The 21,452-nt window shown below is 37.4% G+C and overlaps 1 protein-coding gene across 1 annotated transcript in view; it reads left to right on the forward strand.

The window, feature by feature from the left end:
* The first annotated feature begins 2,292 nt into the window (after nt 1-2,292).
* The window catches only part of LOC114660319 (polypeptide N-acetylgalactosaminyltransferase 10-like), a 112,814-nt gene continuing 93,654 nt past the window's right edge, over nt 2,293-21,452 (forward strand). Inside the window, exon 1 of the mRNA XM_028812941.2 lies at nt 2,293-2,580. Within this exon, the coding sequence (XP_028668774.2) occupies nt 2,425-2,580 (156 nt within the window). The 5' untranslated portion in view covers nt 2,293-2,424. The remainder of the gene's footprint in view (nt 2,581-21,452) is intronic.

The raw sequence follows: 21,452 nt of genomic DNA on the forward strand, positions 1-21,452 counted from the left end.
ATATCTGCAGAAAATTAGTCTTGCAATGTAAGTAGTCCATTCACAATCTTTCTTTAATTTGCACATTTTATAGGTTTTTTCCCATTATACAGTATGTCTATTTGATGTTCTTATAACATGTTACAATGATACACTCTTAAACATAAAGGTGCCAAAATGGTTCTTCATAGTGATACTGTTTCCCCAAAAATAAATTCACATTTTCATTTAGACCTGTAACCAGTTCCATTGATAGACATGAATAGATTTGTGAGCAAATAATGACTTCCTGATTTGAGAAGGGCCACTGCAGCATACTATAACACAGGCTAAGCGTAAGAGTTCTTGATCTCTAGTATTCTGCTAGTCAGGGCCAGATTTTCCTATAGGCTAACTAGGCTTCAGCCTAGGGCCTCAAGATCAAGAGGGGCCTACATTCAAATTGTTAGCAAAATTAAAATTACACTATTCTAAAAACAGTGAACACTAAAACACTGAACCGAAAATAAGGAGAAATTCTACGCATATGACTAATAAACATAAAAATGTATTGGTTAAGATCAACGCGTATTACGTATTTTATTATCTCTCATGTAATTTACAAACTTAAAAATGGAAGGTGAAAGGGCCTCATAAGTGGAATAGCCTAGGGCCTCTTTTCATATAAATCCGGCCCTGCTGCTAGTTATACATTAAATATTTTACTACTATATATTAATTTTGCCCATCCATATATTAGGAGCTTTTTCTAAGCCCAAAGAACCAGTTTTGCTTAGAAAGAACCCTTCAGAGAATGAAATGGTTCTTTGTCAAGCACTTGCTCTTCGAAGAACCACTCAACCCAGTAAAGTGCCATTAAAGAATCATTATTTTTAAGAGTGCGGTTTCTTTTTCACTAATGATTTATTGCAGGATGTTTTTGTGTCCATAGTGTTCCATATTTCTACATAAAAGATTTTTTTAATTACAAAAAGCTTTTACTGTAACTTAAATTTTCTAAAGATTTTAAGATCAGCTGAGTAATTCTCTTTGTAATGTTGAATTCTAGAAATGTTACTGTTATCCATTGTATCCAAAGGTATTTTGGTGCAGCACCACCTTGTGGACATACGCATTTACTACTTCATCTTGTAGAAGCCTTGTGTATTGTACTGTATCATACGTAGAAAATCCCCAAGCAAGAATTAAAGATGCTAGCAAAAGCATCGTGTTATCTAAGGGTGATTAAAGAATGAGTTACCAAAAATAGTTTAAAGCGGGGTCATTATAACAAATCCTGCAGGAATAAAGCAGCTATGTGCATAATACATGTGATACTGATTTTAGAGCACGTCAAAATACTAAAAGAATCGTGCCACTGCAACGTAGAAATTGACCTGGGTTTAAAGGATGTTACGGGATATTCAATATTGTCCTTGATTGCATAAGTTGGGGGACAGAGAAAATAAGAGCGAGAGAGAGGGAGAGTGAAGGGCATTAAAATTTCATAAGGGTTAAGAGGTTGCTGGATTAGATCACACAATGATTTTGTGCATATTATAATAATTGCAAACCATGTTGGTATTAAATATAATACTTTCATAATATTAGGAAAATTTAAAAAGATTAAATCCATTTTAACGAAGATCACATACCTTATTTATGTATGACTAATGCGTCACTTTGCTTTCCGGTTGAGACCGATCTTTTCAGACGTCATATATATTGCAAAAGTGATAGCAATAGTTAACACTGATTTCGTTGTTCTTTGTGTTCTAAATTCGAGTTTTAGAATAATTACATGTACTTCATTATTTATTTTAATATGTTACTTGATTTCTTTGGTACTCTGATTTGAAAAGCATCTTAAGGAAAAGGCGCTATAAATAAACCAAATGATATGAATCTTAATTAATGCCATTAATATCCTTGTTGATTTAGTTATAATAAATTAAAAAAAACAAGAAGACATAGCTCAGCAGACGAGACCGTTTGGAAAGACATAAACAGAATATATCAGAACTGCACTGCATGCATTAATGATCCGTTCTTGACTTTTTTTAATGAGCGCCTCTCGCCCTCGCTTACTAATAACCTGTTTACAGGCGGACTGCAAGTTCCCTGAAAGCGAGCCAGCAAACTGCTGCTCGGTTTCGACCTTAGACTTCCTGTACTAGAAAGAAAAACGAGACGGCACAGATATATGCGCACACTTGCCTCCCGCCAGTCGCTTTTCGCTTGTTTTGAACAATAAGTTCATTCGTAATTTAATGGAGCTTGGAGCTCGGGAATACGTTATGCAGTCTGGCTGCTCCCCCCTCCTCGCGCGCCGTAGTGGTTTGCTCCACTGAGCGGAAGTGCCTGTAGTTAGTTATTGCGTGGCTCAGCTCAGAGTGAAAGTTATCAGCACCTCGAACGGATACTTCGTGCTACAGTCTATAGTACTGCATTGATACCTTGGGGGATATGAGACGAAAGGAGAAAAGGCTGCTTCAGGTCGCCGGCTTGGTTGTTGCGGCTCTCCTCTTTCTACCCAACGTGGGTTTATGGTCGTTATACCGAGACAAACTGCTGGAGAACTCGGGAGAGACGGACCGGGCTGGCGTGGTGGCGGCAGTGCAGGTGAGAATGCTTACCGGTGCCTGATGCCCTTAACGTGGCCTCGCCACTCTTCCTCGCCTAGTGACTTTTTTATGGTTCACATGCTAAATTGGGATATGGGGTGGCTATAACTGGCTGCGACTAAACTGACAAAGGATCTGGTTAGTAGCAAAAGCTGTCGGGCGCATCGTTTTCCGTGTAGACAGACACCGCCGCTTTCAAGTTGTAACATTCTGGGAAGTTGTCAGCCACGTACAACGTACCGGAGCAGCGTGTGTTTACTGCTTCGTCTAAGAAAGGTGACTGACGTGTCGCGTGTCCCATCAGATGTAAACGTCATATGTAGACACTAAGTATCATAAATCTTCATTACTGCTGACGGGTCTGAGGTTTTTATGAAGCGCAAGGTGCGGCTTTTTGGCGCTGTTAACATGTGAATGAAAGTAAGAAGCTTACTGAAAGTAACACTATTGTTCTTGTCTTTTCGTTGCTTAGATCACTAGAATCGACAGGCCATCGTGTTTGACAAGGGTTTGTGTTAGTCAGGGAAGTAACTTCTAACCACAACGCAACTCCGCCTTTAATAAAGAATATTTAAGCGACCATTATATTGGAAGAAGTGAGCAGCAGATTCAGTTTTGGTCACTTAATTTGCTCCTGTTGTGGATGAGACGATGATCTCTCCACTCGCTTTAAAGTGTTTCCCATGTGTTTTCATAAGTTTTTTTCCCAGTCTTAATCTCATGCCATCTTGAGTTTGTTTTACTTTGTGTCTTTCACTAAACACTAACAACGATGTATTGTTTGTGTCCGTGAATCTTTCATCATGATTTACTTTTTCGTCTTTTTAACTTTTTGTTTGTTTTAATTCAGATCCCTCTGATCGTAAATGTTATCGATTTCTTCCCATATTATAGGATTTGCACTTAGATTTTAAAAATTAGCATGAATGCAAAAACAATTTGTAGTTTCAAATGATTTTTTTTTTTTTACTTGATTTCTTGGCATGTTTATGAGCTTTTGCATCCAAAGCGACTTATAAAAAAAAAAAGACAGCATAATCGAGTAAACATCAGTTTGGGGAACTGTTTGGGAACAAGTGTTACAGGGCAAGAATACAGAATTGATCATCACAACACAAGCTAAAAACACAGAATAAAATACAAGTGGGTTTCAATTCCCAGGTTACAAAACCTTGTTAGACAGAATTGCACAGAGTAAGAGAGTCTCCAAACACTTCTTTATCCCACTAAGGGAATTAGAATTTTGAATGGAGGTGGGCAGCCAGGAGCTACACATGAAAATTTCTGGGCTGAGATATCATGCAGCAGTGGTATCACAAAACACCATTCATCAGCAGACCTGAGTGGTAGAGAATAGAGGACCTCACAGTATGTATGTATGTGTGTGTGTGTGTGTGTGTGTGTATATATATATATATATTTGAATAGGTGCTGACCTATTAACTTAATGTATGCTGCCTCAGGGACCCAATGTGGTTGCTCTGAAAAGAGGAGTGATACATGCTGCCTGCCTCGGTAGGTGTATTTTCAATCATCTGTGCTGGCTTGGTGACACTTGCCAGTACTCCATCAGTAGGGAGTTGCAGTAGTCCATTCATGATAAGATCAAAGCTTGTACCAGGAGGAATTCTGCATTCTTTGTCAGATACGGTCTGATGTTATGGTATTGTATAGCATGAATATGCAAGACTGAGAGACTGTACCATAATGGCCTCTGAAGGACAACTGGTCATCGATCACTACTCCAAGGCTGCATACAAACTTGGAGCCTGTTAGCGATAATGAGCTGAGCTGAATAGAGACAGGGTGCTAAATAAATGGAGAATGTGGGATAATAAGTAGGCGTAGCTAGAGAGAGCTTTCCTTCAAGCCAGAGAGGGTTGTTATTTGGCTGATACCTTTAACCAGGATGGCTTGCATATTCAAGAGACACAATTGGTTACAGTTCTTTTGTTTTTGTTTTTTTCCCTCGAGCTGGAGCCCCAGCAGGTGAATTTCCTAGCTCATGGTTACACAGTGTCAGTAGTGAGATTTAAACTCTTCAGATTAGGGTTTGAAGATCAAACCTTTAACCACTTTGTCAGTTTTATCACTAGTTGACTCTTGCATACAAAGCTTGACTACAGTTTTTTGTTTTGTCAGGTACCTTTTCACGCACATACACACATTCAGCCTCTCGATCCCCTGTGCTCCTCCCTGGTTATCGACATCTTAAGGTGCTTTGCAAGTTAATCAAGGAACTGCAGAGTGGTGACTTGTTCTTTTTTTGATTTGCACATGCAAGTTAAGAGTTTCATTTAATCCTGTACACATGACCTTAACGACCTCTATAAACATATAACTTGTATAGATTTGAAATATATTTTGAATACAGTGATTTAAAGGGCTTGTCTTGTGTTACATAATTAAATATATGGTTGACTTTAACCAAATTTGTCCTTTGCGTTAGTAGCTGTATTAGAGACATCAGAATCTGTCAGTTGTGTCGTATTACTTTGACACTGGCTATCCTCCAATTATTGTGTCATCATGGGTATGCATTTCTCATTAACTTTAGTTTTATTGTAAACTACTCTGAGTCCTGTTGAATGTTCCAGGTGAGATTTTTAAATGCATATATGATTGTACTGCACTGAATCTGAACCTGCTCTTTATTCGTGATACTTGATTACACTAAACACAGTTGGAGATGGAAGTTGTTAATTGCAGTACTGATATCCTTGGATGGTCCTCTTGATAACACATCATAGTCTCAAGCTCTAAGTTGTTTATATTTTTTATAATTCAGATATTTTAATTTAATTTTGGTAGAACTTTGTAATAAGGAGTCAATGACTATTTTTGTTTCCTGCGGTGGGTTGGCACCCTGCCCAGGATTGTTTCCTGCCTTGTGCCCTGTGTTGGCTGGGATTGGCTCCAGCAGACCCCCGTGACCCTGTGTTCGGATTCAGCGGGTTGGAAAATGGATGGATGGATGACTATTTTTGTTTTGTCTGTACTTTTTTTACACAGGTTTTCAGCCATTTGATCACCTGTGCTCATCCCTAGTGAAAACCATCACAGGGTGCTTTACAAGTCGATCATTGCACCAGCTATGTTTTCCATGTTGATTAGCCAATGCAAGTTAAGAATTTCAATGTACATGATACACGTGACAATGAAATACCTATATAAACCTATAACTTGTATAGAAGCAAAGTACATTTTGGATGCAATGAATTAAAGGACTTATCTTGGGTTATCCAATTAAATATATGGTTGATTATAACCATTGTTTTGCCAGAGTAAACTGTATTAGGGCTATTTCTGTCAATTGTGTTATATTAATTTGACACCGGCTCTCCTCCAATTACTGTGTCACCATGGATATGTTTCTGATTGCCTTAACAGTGCTTTAGTTTTATTGCTAGTTTTTGAATCTTGTTAAATGTTCCTGATGAGATTTCATATATTTGCAATTATATTGCACAGAATGTAAGCATTCTCTTGTTAGTGATTCTTCACTAGACATTAAATACAGTTGAGATGGAATCGTCATTAACAGTACTGATATCCTTGTTCAGTCTTGAGAAAACATCATAGTCTCTAAAGATAATGATCAACAAACTAATGAAGAAACTAAATTGATAAATGTCTTCATTTGAAAATGGAAAAATCTTGAGAAATGTAGATTTGCGGTTTTGTTAGGGAAGAATGCTGTAGCATAATTTAAGGCATTTCTGCTTGGGGGGGAAAAATTCAACCTTTCAAAAAGAAAAAAAATGAAACTGAATTTTTATGTAATTACTAGACAATTCAGTCCAACTTTTCAATTTGTACTTGTCTGGTGCTTCCAAAATACTAATCAAGCTTTTTAGATTTTCTGAAAATACCTGTTTTCTGCTTTGAGGCTGGACAGATGGTTTAATATCTAAATACCACAAACTTATCAGGGACATGAAACACATACACATCTGTGCAAAGTATGCTCATAACTAGGATTCAGTTCTACCTCTCTATCTACTCATTGTAAAGCAGCAACAAACATTTACATTTTTGACTTTGTGGGTGTTTATATAGTTGTGTCTGTTCATGCCTTTGTTTGCAAGTTTTTTTGACTGAAAAAATTTACTTTTTCTTAGTCTTTTTGTCAAAATGTGGTTGTTCTTATTGTTTAATGTTAAGAACTTATTCACATGTTATAAATGTAGTAAAATTATACTCAATCCACAGATTAGGGCGTTTTTGTATTTTTTTTTTATTTTTTTTTCCCAAAATGATGATCATTGTAGATTTGGTTACTCTTGTTTCTTAAATATGTACTGTTAACTATTGCTCATCTAAAATTTACCCTAAATTTGGAAGCAATGAATAACAATAATCATTTTAACTGCGTTGTTTTGTTTATGTCCCACATTCAGAATTCCTCATGCCTTACCTTTCAACCTGACCTGAACGTCTTTCTGATCCCCTCTATCACTGCCACAGATAGATAGATAGATACTTTATTAATCCCAAGGGGAAATTCACAATAGTCTTCAGCTATACCTTACTGCTAAATAATTTGGGTCATAGACATTGTGTTTTTTCTGTAATATGACTTGCAATGTAAAAAGATTTCCCATAATTATAACTGGGAATTAAGAGAACATTATACATCAGTACAGTAGAAAATTTTGAACACAGATATTTTTAATATAAGCTAAGCAGTTATACATTACTGTGAATGGTTGCATCTTGTAACAAATGCAATCTGAATCTTGTTTTTATGGTAGTATTAGTATTGACAGTTTTATAAAATGTAGAATGCTTTTGAAGATTGCAACTAAACCTTTGACCTCCAGTATATTATATTTTAATAAAGAAGTGTTTCTTGTGTGACTGACAATATTTCCCTGTCTTGGAACACCAGTTTTTTGGTTTGTCTGGCTTTAGTAAAGATTTGTGGAGTTGTAGTGCTGATGTCACACTTTGATGGAATATTTGCAATTTATTTTTATACAGCTTTCTCTTTATTAAGCCTGTATAAGGGATTTTATTTGTTAAATACAAACACCCTTTGGATTGATTAAATCCCTTTCCAGGTAAAAGAAATGTTTTTTGTTTTTTTTTTAAACGAGTCACTATAATTTCATCATAGTTTAAAGATGAGGTTTGCTTAATACAGTGGCACTCAGTTCCTGGTCCTGAAGGGCCACAGTGGTTGCAGGTTTTACATTTAGACATGCTGTTGATTTGAACTGTTTGTTTAACAAGACCTTTAGGTGTAGCACTCTGTCTGTTTTCTCAGAAATTAGTAATTCAGTAACTTCTCTTTGACATTCAGAAATACACATCCTCATGTCACGCCCTTTAGTGTACACAAGTCTGTATGTGTTTGCTTCAATACACTTATTAAGGATTTTCTATTTTTTTCTTTCTCTCTCTTTCAAGAACACAGTGAGTGATACTGATGAATTGTAAATTAAATGGTTAAATCAGTACTACTATATATGTGTTCATTATTATGTAGCTAGTTTTAGTAAGACTGATTTGTAATAAAAGGTTGGAGGTACTTGTAGGTGTTCTCATCATCCTTGGTAATTATGTTAATTTCCTGATGAAGTGTAGGCTTGGAAAGGATTTCTAACTCAGACAGATATATAAATTATTCCTTTATGTCTAAAGATCAGAATATTTTTATTAAATGGCGTTTTCCATATACAGAAATGGTTGGTGGGGAGAAAGCTTTGGTGGATGGTTTTTAGTCAGCTGACCTGGGTAAACGTGTGTGTGTGTGTGGGGGGGGGGGGGGGGGGGGGGGTTAGGAGACTTTCAACAAGTGATAATAACAAACATCTTAATTAGAACAAGAGCTGGCAGCCACTGTGGCACTCCAGGATTGGGGATGTATACAGCCTGCCTTAATTCAGTTCCGTTTCTTAACACCACCTGATCAAAGTGCTGTGTAGCCACCTGTTGGGACATAAGCAGGTACTCCCAACTGTCTAATAGACCTGTTACATGAAATCTTCTAGTAAAAGAGGTTAAAAACAACAAGAAACAACCTAAGTACATATATGTTAGGCAGAATGCCCATTTGGGGTCAGGTGGAGTGTTTATTCTTTTTCCTGAACTCCCCAGTCGTGTGATTATAGCATCAGGCTTATCTTTAGAGACTTGCATAGATTCGTTTTTAGGGACTTTTTCTATTACCTATATATCTGAGTTATGCAAGTGCATATTGATTTTGTTTTTCTTTAATTTTTGATTTGCCATTTATTCAATCTTATTTTTATTTCATTTTAATTTATTTATCTTGTTCTTTTCCTTTGGCATCTTGCAAAGCACTTTGAGGTACATACAGTGCATCTGGAAAGTATTCACAGCACATCACTTTTTCCACATTTTGTTATGTTACAGCCTTATTCCAAAATGGATTAAATTCATTTTTTTCCTCAGAATTCTACACACAACACCCCATAATGACAACATGAAAAAAGTTTACTTGAGGTTTTTGCAAATTTATTAAAAATAAAAAAACTGAGAAATCACATATACAAAAGTATTCACAGCCTTTGCTCAATACTTTGTCGATGCACCTTTGGCAGCAATTACAGCCTCAAGTCTTTTTGAATATGATGCCACAAGCTTGGCACACCTATCCTTGGCCAGTTTCGCCCATTCCTCTTTGCAGCACCTCTCAAGCTCCATCAGGTTGGATGGGAAGCATCGGTGCACAGCCATTTTAAGATCTCTCCAGAGATGTTCAATCGGATTCAAGTCTGGGCTCTGGCTGGACCACTCAAGGACATTCAGAGTTGTCCTGAAGCCACTCCTTTGATATCTTGGCTGTGTGCTTAGGGTCGTTGTCCTGCTGAAAGATGAACCGTCACCCCAGTCTGAGGTCAAGAGCGCTCTGGAGCAGCTTTTTATCCAGGATGTCTCTATACATTGCTGCAGTCATCTTGCCCTTTATCCTGACTAGTCTCCCAGTCCCTGCCGCTGAAAAACTTCCCCACAGCATGATGCTTCCACCACCATGCTTCACTGTAGGGATGGTATTGGCCTGGTGATGAACGGTGCCTGGTTTCCTCCAAACGTGACGCCTGGCATTCACACCAAAAAGTTCAATCTTTGTCTCATCAGACCAGAGAATTTTCTTTCTCCTGGTCTGAGAGTCCTTCAGGTGCCTTTTGGCAAACTGCAGGCAGGCTGCCATGTGCCTTTTACTAAGGAGTGGCTTCTGTCTGGCCACTATACCATACAGGCCTGATTGGTGGATTGCTGCAGAGATGGTTGTCCTTCTGGAAGGTTCTCCTCTCTCCACAGAGGACCTCTGGAGCTCTGACAGTGACCATCGGGTTCTTGGTCACCTCTCTGACTAAGGCCCTTCTTCCCCGATCGCTCAGTTTAGATGGCCAGTCAGCTCTAGGAAGAGTCCTGGTGGTTTCGAACTTCTTCCACTTACGGATGATGGAGGCCACTGTGCTCATTGGGACCTTCAAAGCAGCAGAAATTTTTCTGTAACCTTCCCCAGATTAGTGCCTCGAGACAATCCTGTCTCAGCGGTCTACAGACAATTCTTTTGACTTCATGCTTGGTTTGTGCTCTGACATGAACTGTCAAACAGGATGCACCTGAGCTCAATTTTGTACTTATGTACATGTGCTTTCTCAATTTTTTTATTTTTAATAAAATTTGCAAAAATCTCAAGTAAACTTTTTTCACGTTGTCATTATGGGGTGTTGTGTGTAGAATTCTGAGGAAAAAAATGAATTTAATCCATTTTGGAATAAGGCTGTAACATAACAAAATGTGGAAAAAGTGATGCGCTTTGAATACTTTCCGGATGCACTATACTTTGCATGAACATTTGCTATATAAATAATTAGATTAGGTAAACTTTATTAATCCCATGGGGGAACTTCAGATGCATACAGCAGTAGAAACATGTCAAACAGACTTGCAGGACAAATTATAGAGCCAATCGATGAATAAATAACTGTGTATTGTGCAGATATTTCCAAATGAACTTAAAAAGAGTATGGCAGTGGGCAGAAAAGACCCCCAGAAGTGCTTCTTAGCACACTGTGGTGGAATGAGCACTTTGACTGAAAGTGCTCCAAGAGAGCACTTACTGGTGGGGAAGAAGGGAATTTTTAATGATGACATCTAATTTTGCCATTATGCTGTCTTTCCGCTTCAGCTTCCAGTGGTTCCAGGGTTTGAAATGTGATGGAACAGGCTTTCCTGATAAGTTTGTGCAGGTATTGTGCATCTTTTGAGCTCAAGTTGCTTCCCCAGGAGACTACAGTCTAGAATAACACCCTGGTTACTATGTGTTGTTAGAACATTTCCAGTAGCTTGCTGCCGGGGTCTACTTGAGATGTCCAGTCTGCTCTGGCTCTTCATGTACAGCAGCACCGTATTGTCAGACCAGACCAGTTTCTTTATGTGAACCTTCAGGTACTTGTAGCTGGGCACCACTTCCACATCCTCCCCTGAAAGTGACTGGTATCAGAGACTCCTTGGCATGCCGGAAGGCCACCACCAGCTCTTTTGTCTTGCAGATGTTGAGTTACAGATGGTTGTCCCTGCACCATAAAACAAAGTCCTCCACAACCTTTCTGTACTCTGACTTGTCTCCATTATTAATGCAGTTGGTGATGGGGGAAATGTTTTCTTTTCACCATGTACCTTGGATGTTGGTAATGTAAACGGTTTGGTGTTCAGCATAAAAATGTTTATACATAGATACTTTATTAATCCCAAGGGGAAATTCACATACTCCAGCAGCAGCAGACTGATAAAGAAAATATTAAAGAGTGATAACAATGCAGGTATACAGACAGACAATAACTTTGAATAATATTAACGTTTACCCCCCCAGGTGGAATTGAAGAGTTGCATAGTGTGGTGGAGGAATGATCTCCTCAGTCTGTCAGTGGAGCAGGACAGTGACAGCAGTCTGTCGCTGAAGCTGCTCCTCTGTCTGGAGATGATCCTGTTCAGTGGATGCAGTGGATTCTCCATTATTGACAGGAGCCTGCTCAGTTCCCGTTGCTCTGCCACAGATGTCAAACTGTCTAGCTCCGTGCCTACAATAGAGCCTGCCTTCCTCACCAGTTTGTCCAGTCGTGAGGCATCCCTCTTCTTTATGCTGCCTCCCCAGCACACCACCGTGTAGAAGAGGGTGCTCGCCACAACCGTCTGATAGAACATCTGCAGCATCTTATTGCAGATGTTGAAGGACACCAGCCTTCTAAGGAAGTATAGTCGGCTCTGTCCCTTCTTACACAGAGCATCATTATTGGCAGTCCAGTCCAATTTATCATCCAGCTGCACTCCCAGATATTTATAGGTCTGCACCCTCTGCACACAGTCACCTCTGATGATCACAGGGTCCATGAGGACCTAATTTTGACCTAATTCAAAAAATTATTATCCTTTAGAAATATGATGTGTATAAAGTTTTAAGATTTGTTTTGCAGCGTAAAGTAAGTCTTGTGTTGCAAAATGTTACCTATGTAAAAATGTTGTTTTAATTGCTTTCAATACCAGTTGGGAATTTGTCATGGCAATTGAATGATTTAATATATTTAAGGATACAGAGTCTTTGTTAGGCTCTAAATGTTTGTGTGTTTTTGTATTTTCCTTCTAAGTTACATGCTGGAATAGCAATGGTTAAAAGGCACATAGTACCATCTGCTGGCTACTGTGCAGATAAATCTGGTTACCATTTCAGCAAGTGTGATCAGTCTAGTGTAGCAAGCAGTGATCAGGAAAATAACAGTTTCCATCACAAGGGATATGCCAACCTATTGGCTTTTGTTGGGAGCAATGGACTTCACAAGTTAATGTCATTCAAAATGTTCATTTTCCTCCCCATTGCTGAGAGCTGTCATCTGGTAAGTTAAAATAATGTATGCTGGAAATGTTGCTGCTGTTTTTTAGAGACAATAGCCCCTTTGACAGTAGTATTTTAGCTTTGTGCAATGTGTAAGTGCTTACCTAGGATGGTGTCTTCCAATTGCTTTATGAACCTGGGTAGCATCATTGGGTTTAATCGAAAAATAAAAATTACTTTACATGAAAATTTATATGGCAAGGAGCAAGGGTGGTGGAATTTGTTAATTGGAAATGGTTAGCATTTGATATAGTTTGATATTTCTTTACTACCTTACTTTCGTTTCAGTGATTTACACAAGGTCAATAACAATGTGTTGACAGCATTTCATTTCACTTTAGATTCTCTTTTCCTAGTGAGGGTGGCAGTGACAGTGTACAGAGTTTAAAGACAAGGCCCCGCTGTTACTTTTTTTTTCCAACAAGGGAGAGGAGTCTATTCCTGTGATAGCCACAGATATATATCAAATTATTGGGTACAATAATGTGTTAGGCTGATTTGGATATTGGAAGAAATGGCAAACTAGTGAGTGCAGTTGTCGTAATAATTGATCGCCTTAAGCTTTTATTAGTTGTTACAGATATGGTGCAGCCAGCCGCTTTACCTTGCTTTAGTTTATTTTGGTACAAGTTTATTGTCCTATGTACTCAATACAATACAATGTAACTCTAGCTTGCATTTCTTCTCTAAATCCAGACAATGATACCATCATAGTCAGTGTGTGTGTGTGTGTGTGTGTGTGTGTGTGTGTGTGTGTGTGTGTGTGTGTGTGCTGGTTCTGGGTCTGGGTCTTCTCAGTCAGAGCTGTACAGTTGTGTATCACTTAATGACTAGGCTCATACTCTTTGTAATGCATTACATGAGTACCCATAAATGATGTCCTGGTTCTGCTAGATATTATTAAATAATCCAAAATGGGGCGAGGTTTTTCTGCTGTGTGCATACCATTTAAATTCATGATTTACAGGCTACAGTGAATGACAACCCTTTGTTATGTAGGTTTCCATGTCCTCCCATGCTTGATAACTCATCCAAACAAGCATTTAGGGTTCTAGCAGTAATGATCATATCACTTTGTGTTTAAGAGTCTAGTGTGGTTTGTAGCTGGGAGTAGACTTTGTCCTTCGCTTCGTCTATTTTTGCTCGAATTATAGCATTAAACCTGACAATGTGCATATGAATAATATCTGATAGTATAATCACTGGCAACTGGTGTGAGAGGTTGAAATGCCACTGTGGTGTCAGATACATTTCTGTCCTCTGCAAACTTAATGCTTTCTGCATGCCAATGATCCCCCGAGCAGCAGAGTATCATTGAATTGCCACAGTCCAAAACCATGATTTGCATATTTCCTGAACTGGTTAGTTGAAATTTGAATAATGCTAATATCATTATTCCAAAACGCAGCAATTCACCTTTGTCCTCTTTCTGCAAATGTAGAGGCCAGTGTGGATTTTCCAGAGCAGTGTATCAGCATGTGCTGTTGTCCTGGTCCAATCATACACTAAGGAACCTCATCACAATCCTCACCTAGCATGAACCTCATCACTATCATCATCTTATCACTAGCAACTTTTCCAGTTCCTCTTGGAAATTCCAGGAGTATTCATTTTATTTATACTGTCAACATATTTTGTGATGCATGTTGTTAAAATGTTCTCCTAGCTGTGCGTCATTTAACGCTTGCATAATGTGTTCTTAATCAGTTTAAGTAAGGGAGTAATTCTGCTTCTGTAAAATTTACTGTGAAAGAAAATGCCTGTGTTAGCAAGAGTCAAGTTGCAACTTGAGTTATGTTGCTGGGGTGAGTGTGCGTTATAAGATAACAAGGGTGAAACTGACCATTGCATCATTATAAAAACAGTTTTAAGTCTCCATAATTGTCATTTTTATTGAGAGCAACTGTGGTTCTCCTACTCATTCAGTGACAGAAATGTATTACTGAGAATGTGGAGAATAATTTTGCATGGCTGCTTTAAGTCTTCAGAGCTGCTTAGAAAGGTCACTACATGTTCATTATTACTGTTGCATATCATTGGACCCTTTGAAATTTCACTGCTTTTAAAAAATGGACAAGAAAGGGGGGGGATGAAAGCAGTAGCATAGAACATCTTTTGAAATTATAGTTAGTTATTTTTTTGTTCAAATTGTTGAATGTGTACCTGGATAAATAAGGAGCATTGCTGAAAAGGTGCAGTTTACTTTTGTCATATTGAAAGTCTGGCCAAAGCATTTAAAGTCAACCTCAAACAATGAATATAAAAAATAAATCATTAATGGTGGTACCTTAAAAGAGGTATTTTTTGTTGGAGTAAACCAGATAAGATTACTGTTAGTGCTGTGGGACGCACATCTACCATGCCAATAGAATTGCCTAGATTTTTAGCAGTTATTGTTACCAGAACAGTGCACAATTCTTATTTGCTTTTCTGTGAGATGTAGTTGGTGGAGGTGTAGTATCAGTGAAAGGGGGGTGATGAATAAATCATTCACTTGATGCCAGTTCCTCATCAGAAACTATATGCTAAATTCAAATAAATTGCATTAAGTGACAATATATAACAGTCCCCACCAGGTATTTGCATTAAATCCTCATCACAAAACATTTCTTCTACATTAGGTTATTTAAATCTAAAAACAAAATAATTTTATAAATCATATTGATTTGTTTTTTCTCTTTGTACTTTCACTCATTTACCTCGGTTAACATTCTATAACAGTACTATTGACCATAAACCATCATTTTCATTTTAACTCTCTTAACAGTTGGCATTGTGTTGAGGATGTCAACTTTGGGTTTCTTTTTTTTTTTCTCTCCTCTCCAAGTACTGCTTGCGCCAGCAATGTAAGTCAGATATAAACTGATTATATACAACCCCTACCTCAAATAATTATGAAAAACCTCTTTAAAAAAATAACTTCTTGAGTATTACTGCCAACGTAATGTACAAGCAATCATAAAAAGTTAAAAAAAAAATTATTTTTTTTTAGTCTAAAAGATAATGAATAAATAATTCAGTTGATGCCCATTTTTTTCATCAGAAACTATACTGAATGAGGCACACAACATCAACTTTCCTATGTGTGCCTCTACAGGTCTAATCTCATAGGCTGAATGATTAAATGTTAAGCCCTACGAGCCAATCGAAAAAAACTTTTTACTCAGGCTCTCAGCAATTTTTTTTTTTTTGTTTGTTTTTTTTTTTGGATAAAGGTTTTTTTGCAAAAATTGAGACAATTTTCAAACTTAAACATAAAATATTTAATTATTTAACTTTTCCTAAATTATTAAAACAAGTAAATATTTAATTGCCATTTTACATGAATTTCAACTCTCCCACAGACAAAAAGAACATTGAAAGACATTGAAAGAGCTGTCACAAATCATTTGATTAATTGCAAATAACAAGGGGGAAAATACAGATACAAGCATTTTATTTTGAGTTATTAATTTGCTTTCTGGAATACCTCTGCAAATGTTTTAGCATGCAGTTGGGCCTGAATCAGGCATCAGTTTCTTAAAATAAGTAAAGTTAACTTTCATAATAAACACAAAAGTGACAAGTGACCTAAAATATAAAAGGTATGACTTTTATTTCTGAGGATGTTCAGCTGTTTGGCAAAAGGGTTTAGGCATGGTTCATACCTGTTCAAATCTAGAGATGCAAATTAATGGAGGTGCTTTTGCTCTGTGTCTTGTGTTAATGTGTGTTTTAATGCATGTTAATGCAGCTAGGTTTATTTGTTTTCATATGCACTTTTGCTTGTATCTCCCTGTCATTTTATGTTTAAATAAGGTTTTCTTGTAGGGTTAAAATCACTGGAGACCTTTCCTGTCACTTGAGCCATGAGATGTGTTCTGTAGCACACTGGTAGTGCAATACCAGCTTTGCTGTTTCTGAGCTGAGCTTGTAACCAATGAGTGAAGGGTAAGGTGGTGGATCTTCATTTCAAGTGCATGGTCAGTTTTGAGGGTGTTCCATTTTTGTTCACAAGAGCCTTTTTCAGAAGTGACTTATTAAATTATATTTTAGTGAAGATGTGTGTTTGGGATATTGAGAGCATATTGAGTTGATGACATGATGTTTGGTGTATGTGTGAGACTTTTTTCATGGAAATTATTTGCTGCTATCCAGCATTGGTTAGCATAGACACCTATTCCATCAGAAATTTTATCTCCATTTTTACATGAAAACATGAGACTAAATTTATCTTCCCAAACCATCATTTTTGGGTGGAGTAAACAGTACAACAAAGAAGGATTTCAATACCTTGAAACTTTGACATCATCTTTTATGCCAGGATGCAGCTCTTTTTGTATCGAGTATCCACATTTTGTGCACTGGCACTGCACTGGTCATAAAAAATAGTAATCATTTGTCAGTGATTATTAAAAGAATATCTTATAAGTTATGCTACATGTCTGCCATAACTTCATGCTTATCCTAAGAGAGATAACAAGAATACTTAAAAATGAGGCTAATAAATAGTGTAGCCGAAATTAAAGTGTGGAATGTCTTAGACGTGTAGATCTTGTTGGTTTTCTTCAGTAGTTGTACTGCCAATTTAGTATCCCTCTCTTAAAGGGACTGTGATGTCTCCTGTGAAGGAACATGTATGTCATGTTTTTATAAATTGCTTGATTATTGAATCCAGTCTAATTTTGAAAAGGATTGGTATTTCGTTATTTTTTTATTACTGTGCATTGAATTTTATCTTGACAATTTATTTTTTTTATAGTAAAGCTGTTTAATACAGCATAAAATTGTGTTAATTATTCTTTTTAATAAGGTAATAAATATTACAGTAAAAATCTAATGAAATTTGTCAGATATTAAGTTAAATCAATGTTATAACATTCATTCTGTTTAAGAAACATTACTTCATTTTCCTTTTGCTTGCTTGGATTTTCTCAAGATTCTCATTCTTCCACACACTTCTCGAGATTAGTTTAATTGGTGACATTAAATTGGCTTGTTATGGGTGTGTGTGGGAGTATGCTCTGTGATGAACTGGCATGGGTTGCATAGCAACAGATTCAGATAGGAGATCCGGGGCAAATAGCAGACATTCGGAAGCAGTAGGGATGGTGCCTGAGGCAATATCTGACAATAGCAGTATTAGTGTGTCTTAAATGCATCTTTGATTTGAGTACATGGTACAAAATTAAGTAAATGAACAAACTCCACGTTCAACCATTGCTGATCAACAATGTGTTTCCTTTCACACACAAAACAGCAGCTGGGAATCTTATCTTTTGCTTGCCTTTCAGGGTCCTTGTCCCACTTACCGGGAAGGAAATTTACACTTCGGAACTTTTTTTTGCAGGAGAAATAGTCACCTTGCTGCTGAGTGTTACTGTGCAGAACCAAATTAATTCCTGTCGTGGTTATTTTTCTCTGTCTTCTATTTTTGTGTATTTGTCACAATGAATGGCTTCATATTTTTATACTGAAATCGAATATTAGATAACCCTGTGATGGACTAGCACCCTTTCCAGGTACTGTTACTGTCTTGTTCTTGTTGCTGGGACAGCCTCTTGCTGCCCTGTTATCCTGCCCTGCAGGTTAAGAAAATGGATGTTTAATATTGGGTAAAAGAACCAGAGTAAATATATAACACCACTTCTAAACTGTTTTAATTTATTTAAATAGTAGATATGCTGCGACCTGTATTGCCCATGTGAAAATGTAATTGCCCCCTTAGTTACACAGACAGCTGATTTAAAGTTAGTTCATAATTAGACTCCATTGACAGTTAAACCTGATTGCTGCCAGGCCTGTAGAATCTAAACCTCACTATATATTGATCCTTACCATGAAAGTGAAGTGGTCATCACAAAGTTTCTAGAAGAACACTGTGCCTCAGTTAAAGAAAACTCCAGAAGAGATGAGGGAAAAATAAACTTGAAATTTCAAAAGGGCTACAGAGCCATTTATAAGGTGATGGAACTCCACAGCACCACAATGAGAGACATTATATCCAAATGTAGAATATTTGGAAGAGTGGTGAATCTCCTCAGGGTAAGGACAGCCTGCCAACAAGGGCATAACGATGATTCGTTCAAGAAGTTACAGAGAATCTTGGGACATCCAACGAACTGTAGTCCTCTCTAGCTGCTGCTAAGATCAGTGTTCATGACTCTATGATAAAAAAGAGATGGAATACAAGTGAGAATAGCTAGCTGGAAACTTCAGTTATAAAGAGTGACATTAGTGCTTGTCTCACATTTGCAAACAAACATGTGGACAATCCAAAAGCTTTTTTGGAATGACAGCCTATGAACAGATGAGTCAAATATGGTAGATGGATAGAATACTCTAGATGAAACAGGTCTCTCTGTGTCTGGTGTATCGCAAATAATGCATTTGACAGTAAGATCATTATACCTTCAATAAAACATGGGAGTGATTACATGATGTTACAGGGATGTTTTGCTGCTTTAGGACACGGAAGACATTCCATTTTGGAAGGTACTATGAATTCTACACTAGAATTTTCCACAAAAAAATGTCTTATCTGTCCTTGATCTGAAGCTGAAGTGTAATTGGGTTATGGGTTATGCAGCAGGACAATTGAATAAAACACAAGTCTACAACTGAATGGCTAGGAAGAAGTAAAAGTGAAGTTTTAGAGCCGTATAGTGAAAGTACTGAGTTGAACTCAATAGGGATACTGTGACAGGGTAAGAAACGAGCAGTCCATGTGTGTAGACTTACTAGAGTGTCTGTATTGAAGCAATCCTGCACTAAAGAGTGAGCTAAAACTCCTTAACATTGATATGAAAGGCAAGTACCATATTTTAGTTGCAATTATTGCTGTTAAAGATGCCCTTAACCACGTGTTGGATAACTTTGTTCCTCGAATAAAAATAGTAATGATTTAAAAATTTTGCTTGCTCAGTCAGGTACTTTATTAATAATGTTCTTTGTCTACAGGTCTGAGGCCATTCCTTATGTACAATATTCAAAAACAGATATTAGGAAGGGGATGAGCATTCAGATTTTTTTTTCCTGCTCTGTTAACTAAATATCCATTAGTTAACCCTAATAGATGCTTGAATATCAAAAGTAGATTCTGATTTATCAGTAAATAGGGGAAAAGCAAAAGTGCACTGCTGAAATGACACACATTACTAATTAATCAGCATTCATAGACAAGATCAGTTAAAATTAACATTTTCTGAGGGATGCTTATTAAAAGTTGGATTGATTATTTGCATTGTATCTAAACATTATGAATTTTACATGCGTAACACAATTCACCATATGGTTTTTATTAATATGTAAACTTTCATATATCCACTTTGTGGAAGGATTGCTACAAAGCCTGAAAGTGGCTAAATGTCATGTTGCTGTAGCTTTTTATTCTTAACCTAAAAAAAATGTACAAAAATATAATCGCATGAGTGCGGTGAACTTCAATTAAATAAGCAGTGCTTCCTGCGTCAACTATACATAACCGCTTTGGAATGTTCTGTACTTTGAAAACATTGTTGCCAGGGTAGGGCAACCCTGATTTAGACCAAATGTAAGGAAGTGGCAGATGTGATGGATGTAAAATTGTTTACATTTTGATTGCTAATATAGGACTGCACTAAGGTTTAAATGGATCAGTCTTTGCTGAATTTTAGTATTAATATCCTGACCAAAGCCATCTGTGTGGCAGTGGACAGCATGTTTAGTGTCTTGAAACTGGCAAGCAAATTCAAACTGCACATTTTGTGTCAAATTCTAAAACTGAAAATCATGATCGGTGAACTTCTCATGAAAATATTTATTTTGATACATGTAATTAATTGCTTTTTTTGAATCTTGTATTCTGTATGTTCATTATCCAAACCCACTTATCCTAAATAGATTTGCAGGGAAGCTAGAGTCTATCCCAGCAAGCATCAGGGCCCCAGTGAATCGCAGGGTGAAAATATTCACTGTATCACACGCGCGCGTGCACACACACACACACACACACACACACACACACACACACACACACACACACACACACACACACACACACACACTAGAGCCAATTGAGCAGTGTTAATTCACCTAAACTGCATGTCTATGGACTGTGGGAGGAAACTGGAGCTCCCATAGAAAACCCACACGAACATAAGAAGAAAAAACATGCAGACACTACTTTGGGGGGGTTTTGAGGAAACCCGAGATTTCAACCCTAGTGTCCATATTGTGAGGCAGCAGGGCTTCCCTTCCACTGTGCCACAGTGTTGCCCCCTTTTTATTTTGTAAGTATTTTAGAGTTTGTTTTTTTTCTTTTTTATAATGGAAATGTGTGAAAGGAAATGAATGTCTGTACCTTTAAACAACTACTGTCTCTTGCTTCAATGATGTGATCTTGGCAGCATAGCCAGTGGGCTTTAAAAACACAGAATGGTTGGCTGATTTGAATAGCAGGAGAGCCGCCAAAGAGTAAAGAAAAAAAAAAAAAACAAAAAGATGCTGACCTGAGTGGGGGATGGACAGAGATTTATAGAGTGACAGAGAGAGAGATATAGGGGCAACTTTGCCAGTTTGTGACAGCAGCTTCTTTGATCAGGAATGCAACTCTTACTTTAATGATGAAGTCCAGGAGGCACATATATAATAGTTTATTTTTGTATAGCCCAAAATCACACAAGGAGTGCTGCAATGGGCTTTAACAGGCCCTGCCTTTTGATAGCCCCCAAGCCTCGAGTGTCTGATAAGACAAGGAAAAACTCCCCCCCCCCCCCCCCCCAAAAAAAACCTTTTGTAGAGAAAAAATGGAAGAAAACTTGGGAAAGGCAGTTCAAAGAGAGACCCCTTTCCAGGTAGGATGGGTGTGCAGTGGGTGTCAAAAAAAAAAAAAAAAAAAAAAAAAGGGGTAAATATAATACAATACAATACTCGGAACATAATACAGTATAAGTAATCCTCAATGCAATATAATAGTGTTATAGAAATATTACAAGTACAGAGCAGAATTTAGCAGTAGATATTGCATAATATGTTTTGTATTT

Source organism: Erpetoichthys calabaricus, chromosome 11 (genome assembly GCF_900747795.2).
Source record: "Erpetoichthys calabaricus chromosome 11, fErpCal1.3, whole genome shotgun sequence".
NCBI lineage: Eukaryota > Metazoa > Chordata > Cladistia > Polypteriformes > Polypteridae > Erpetoichthys > Erpetoichthys calabaricus.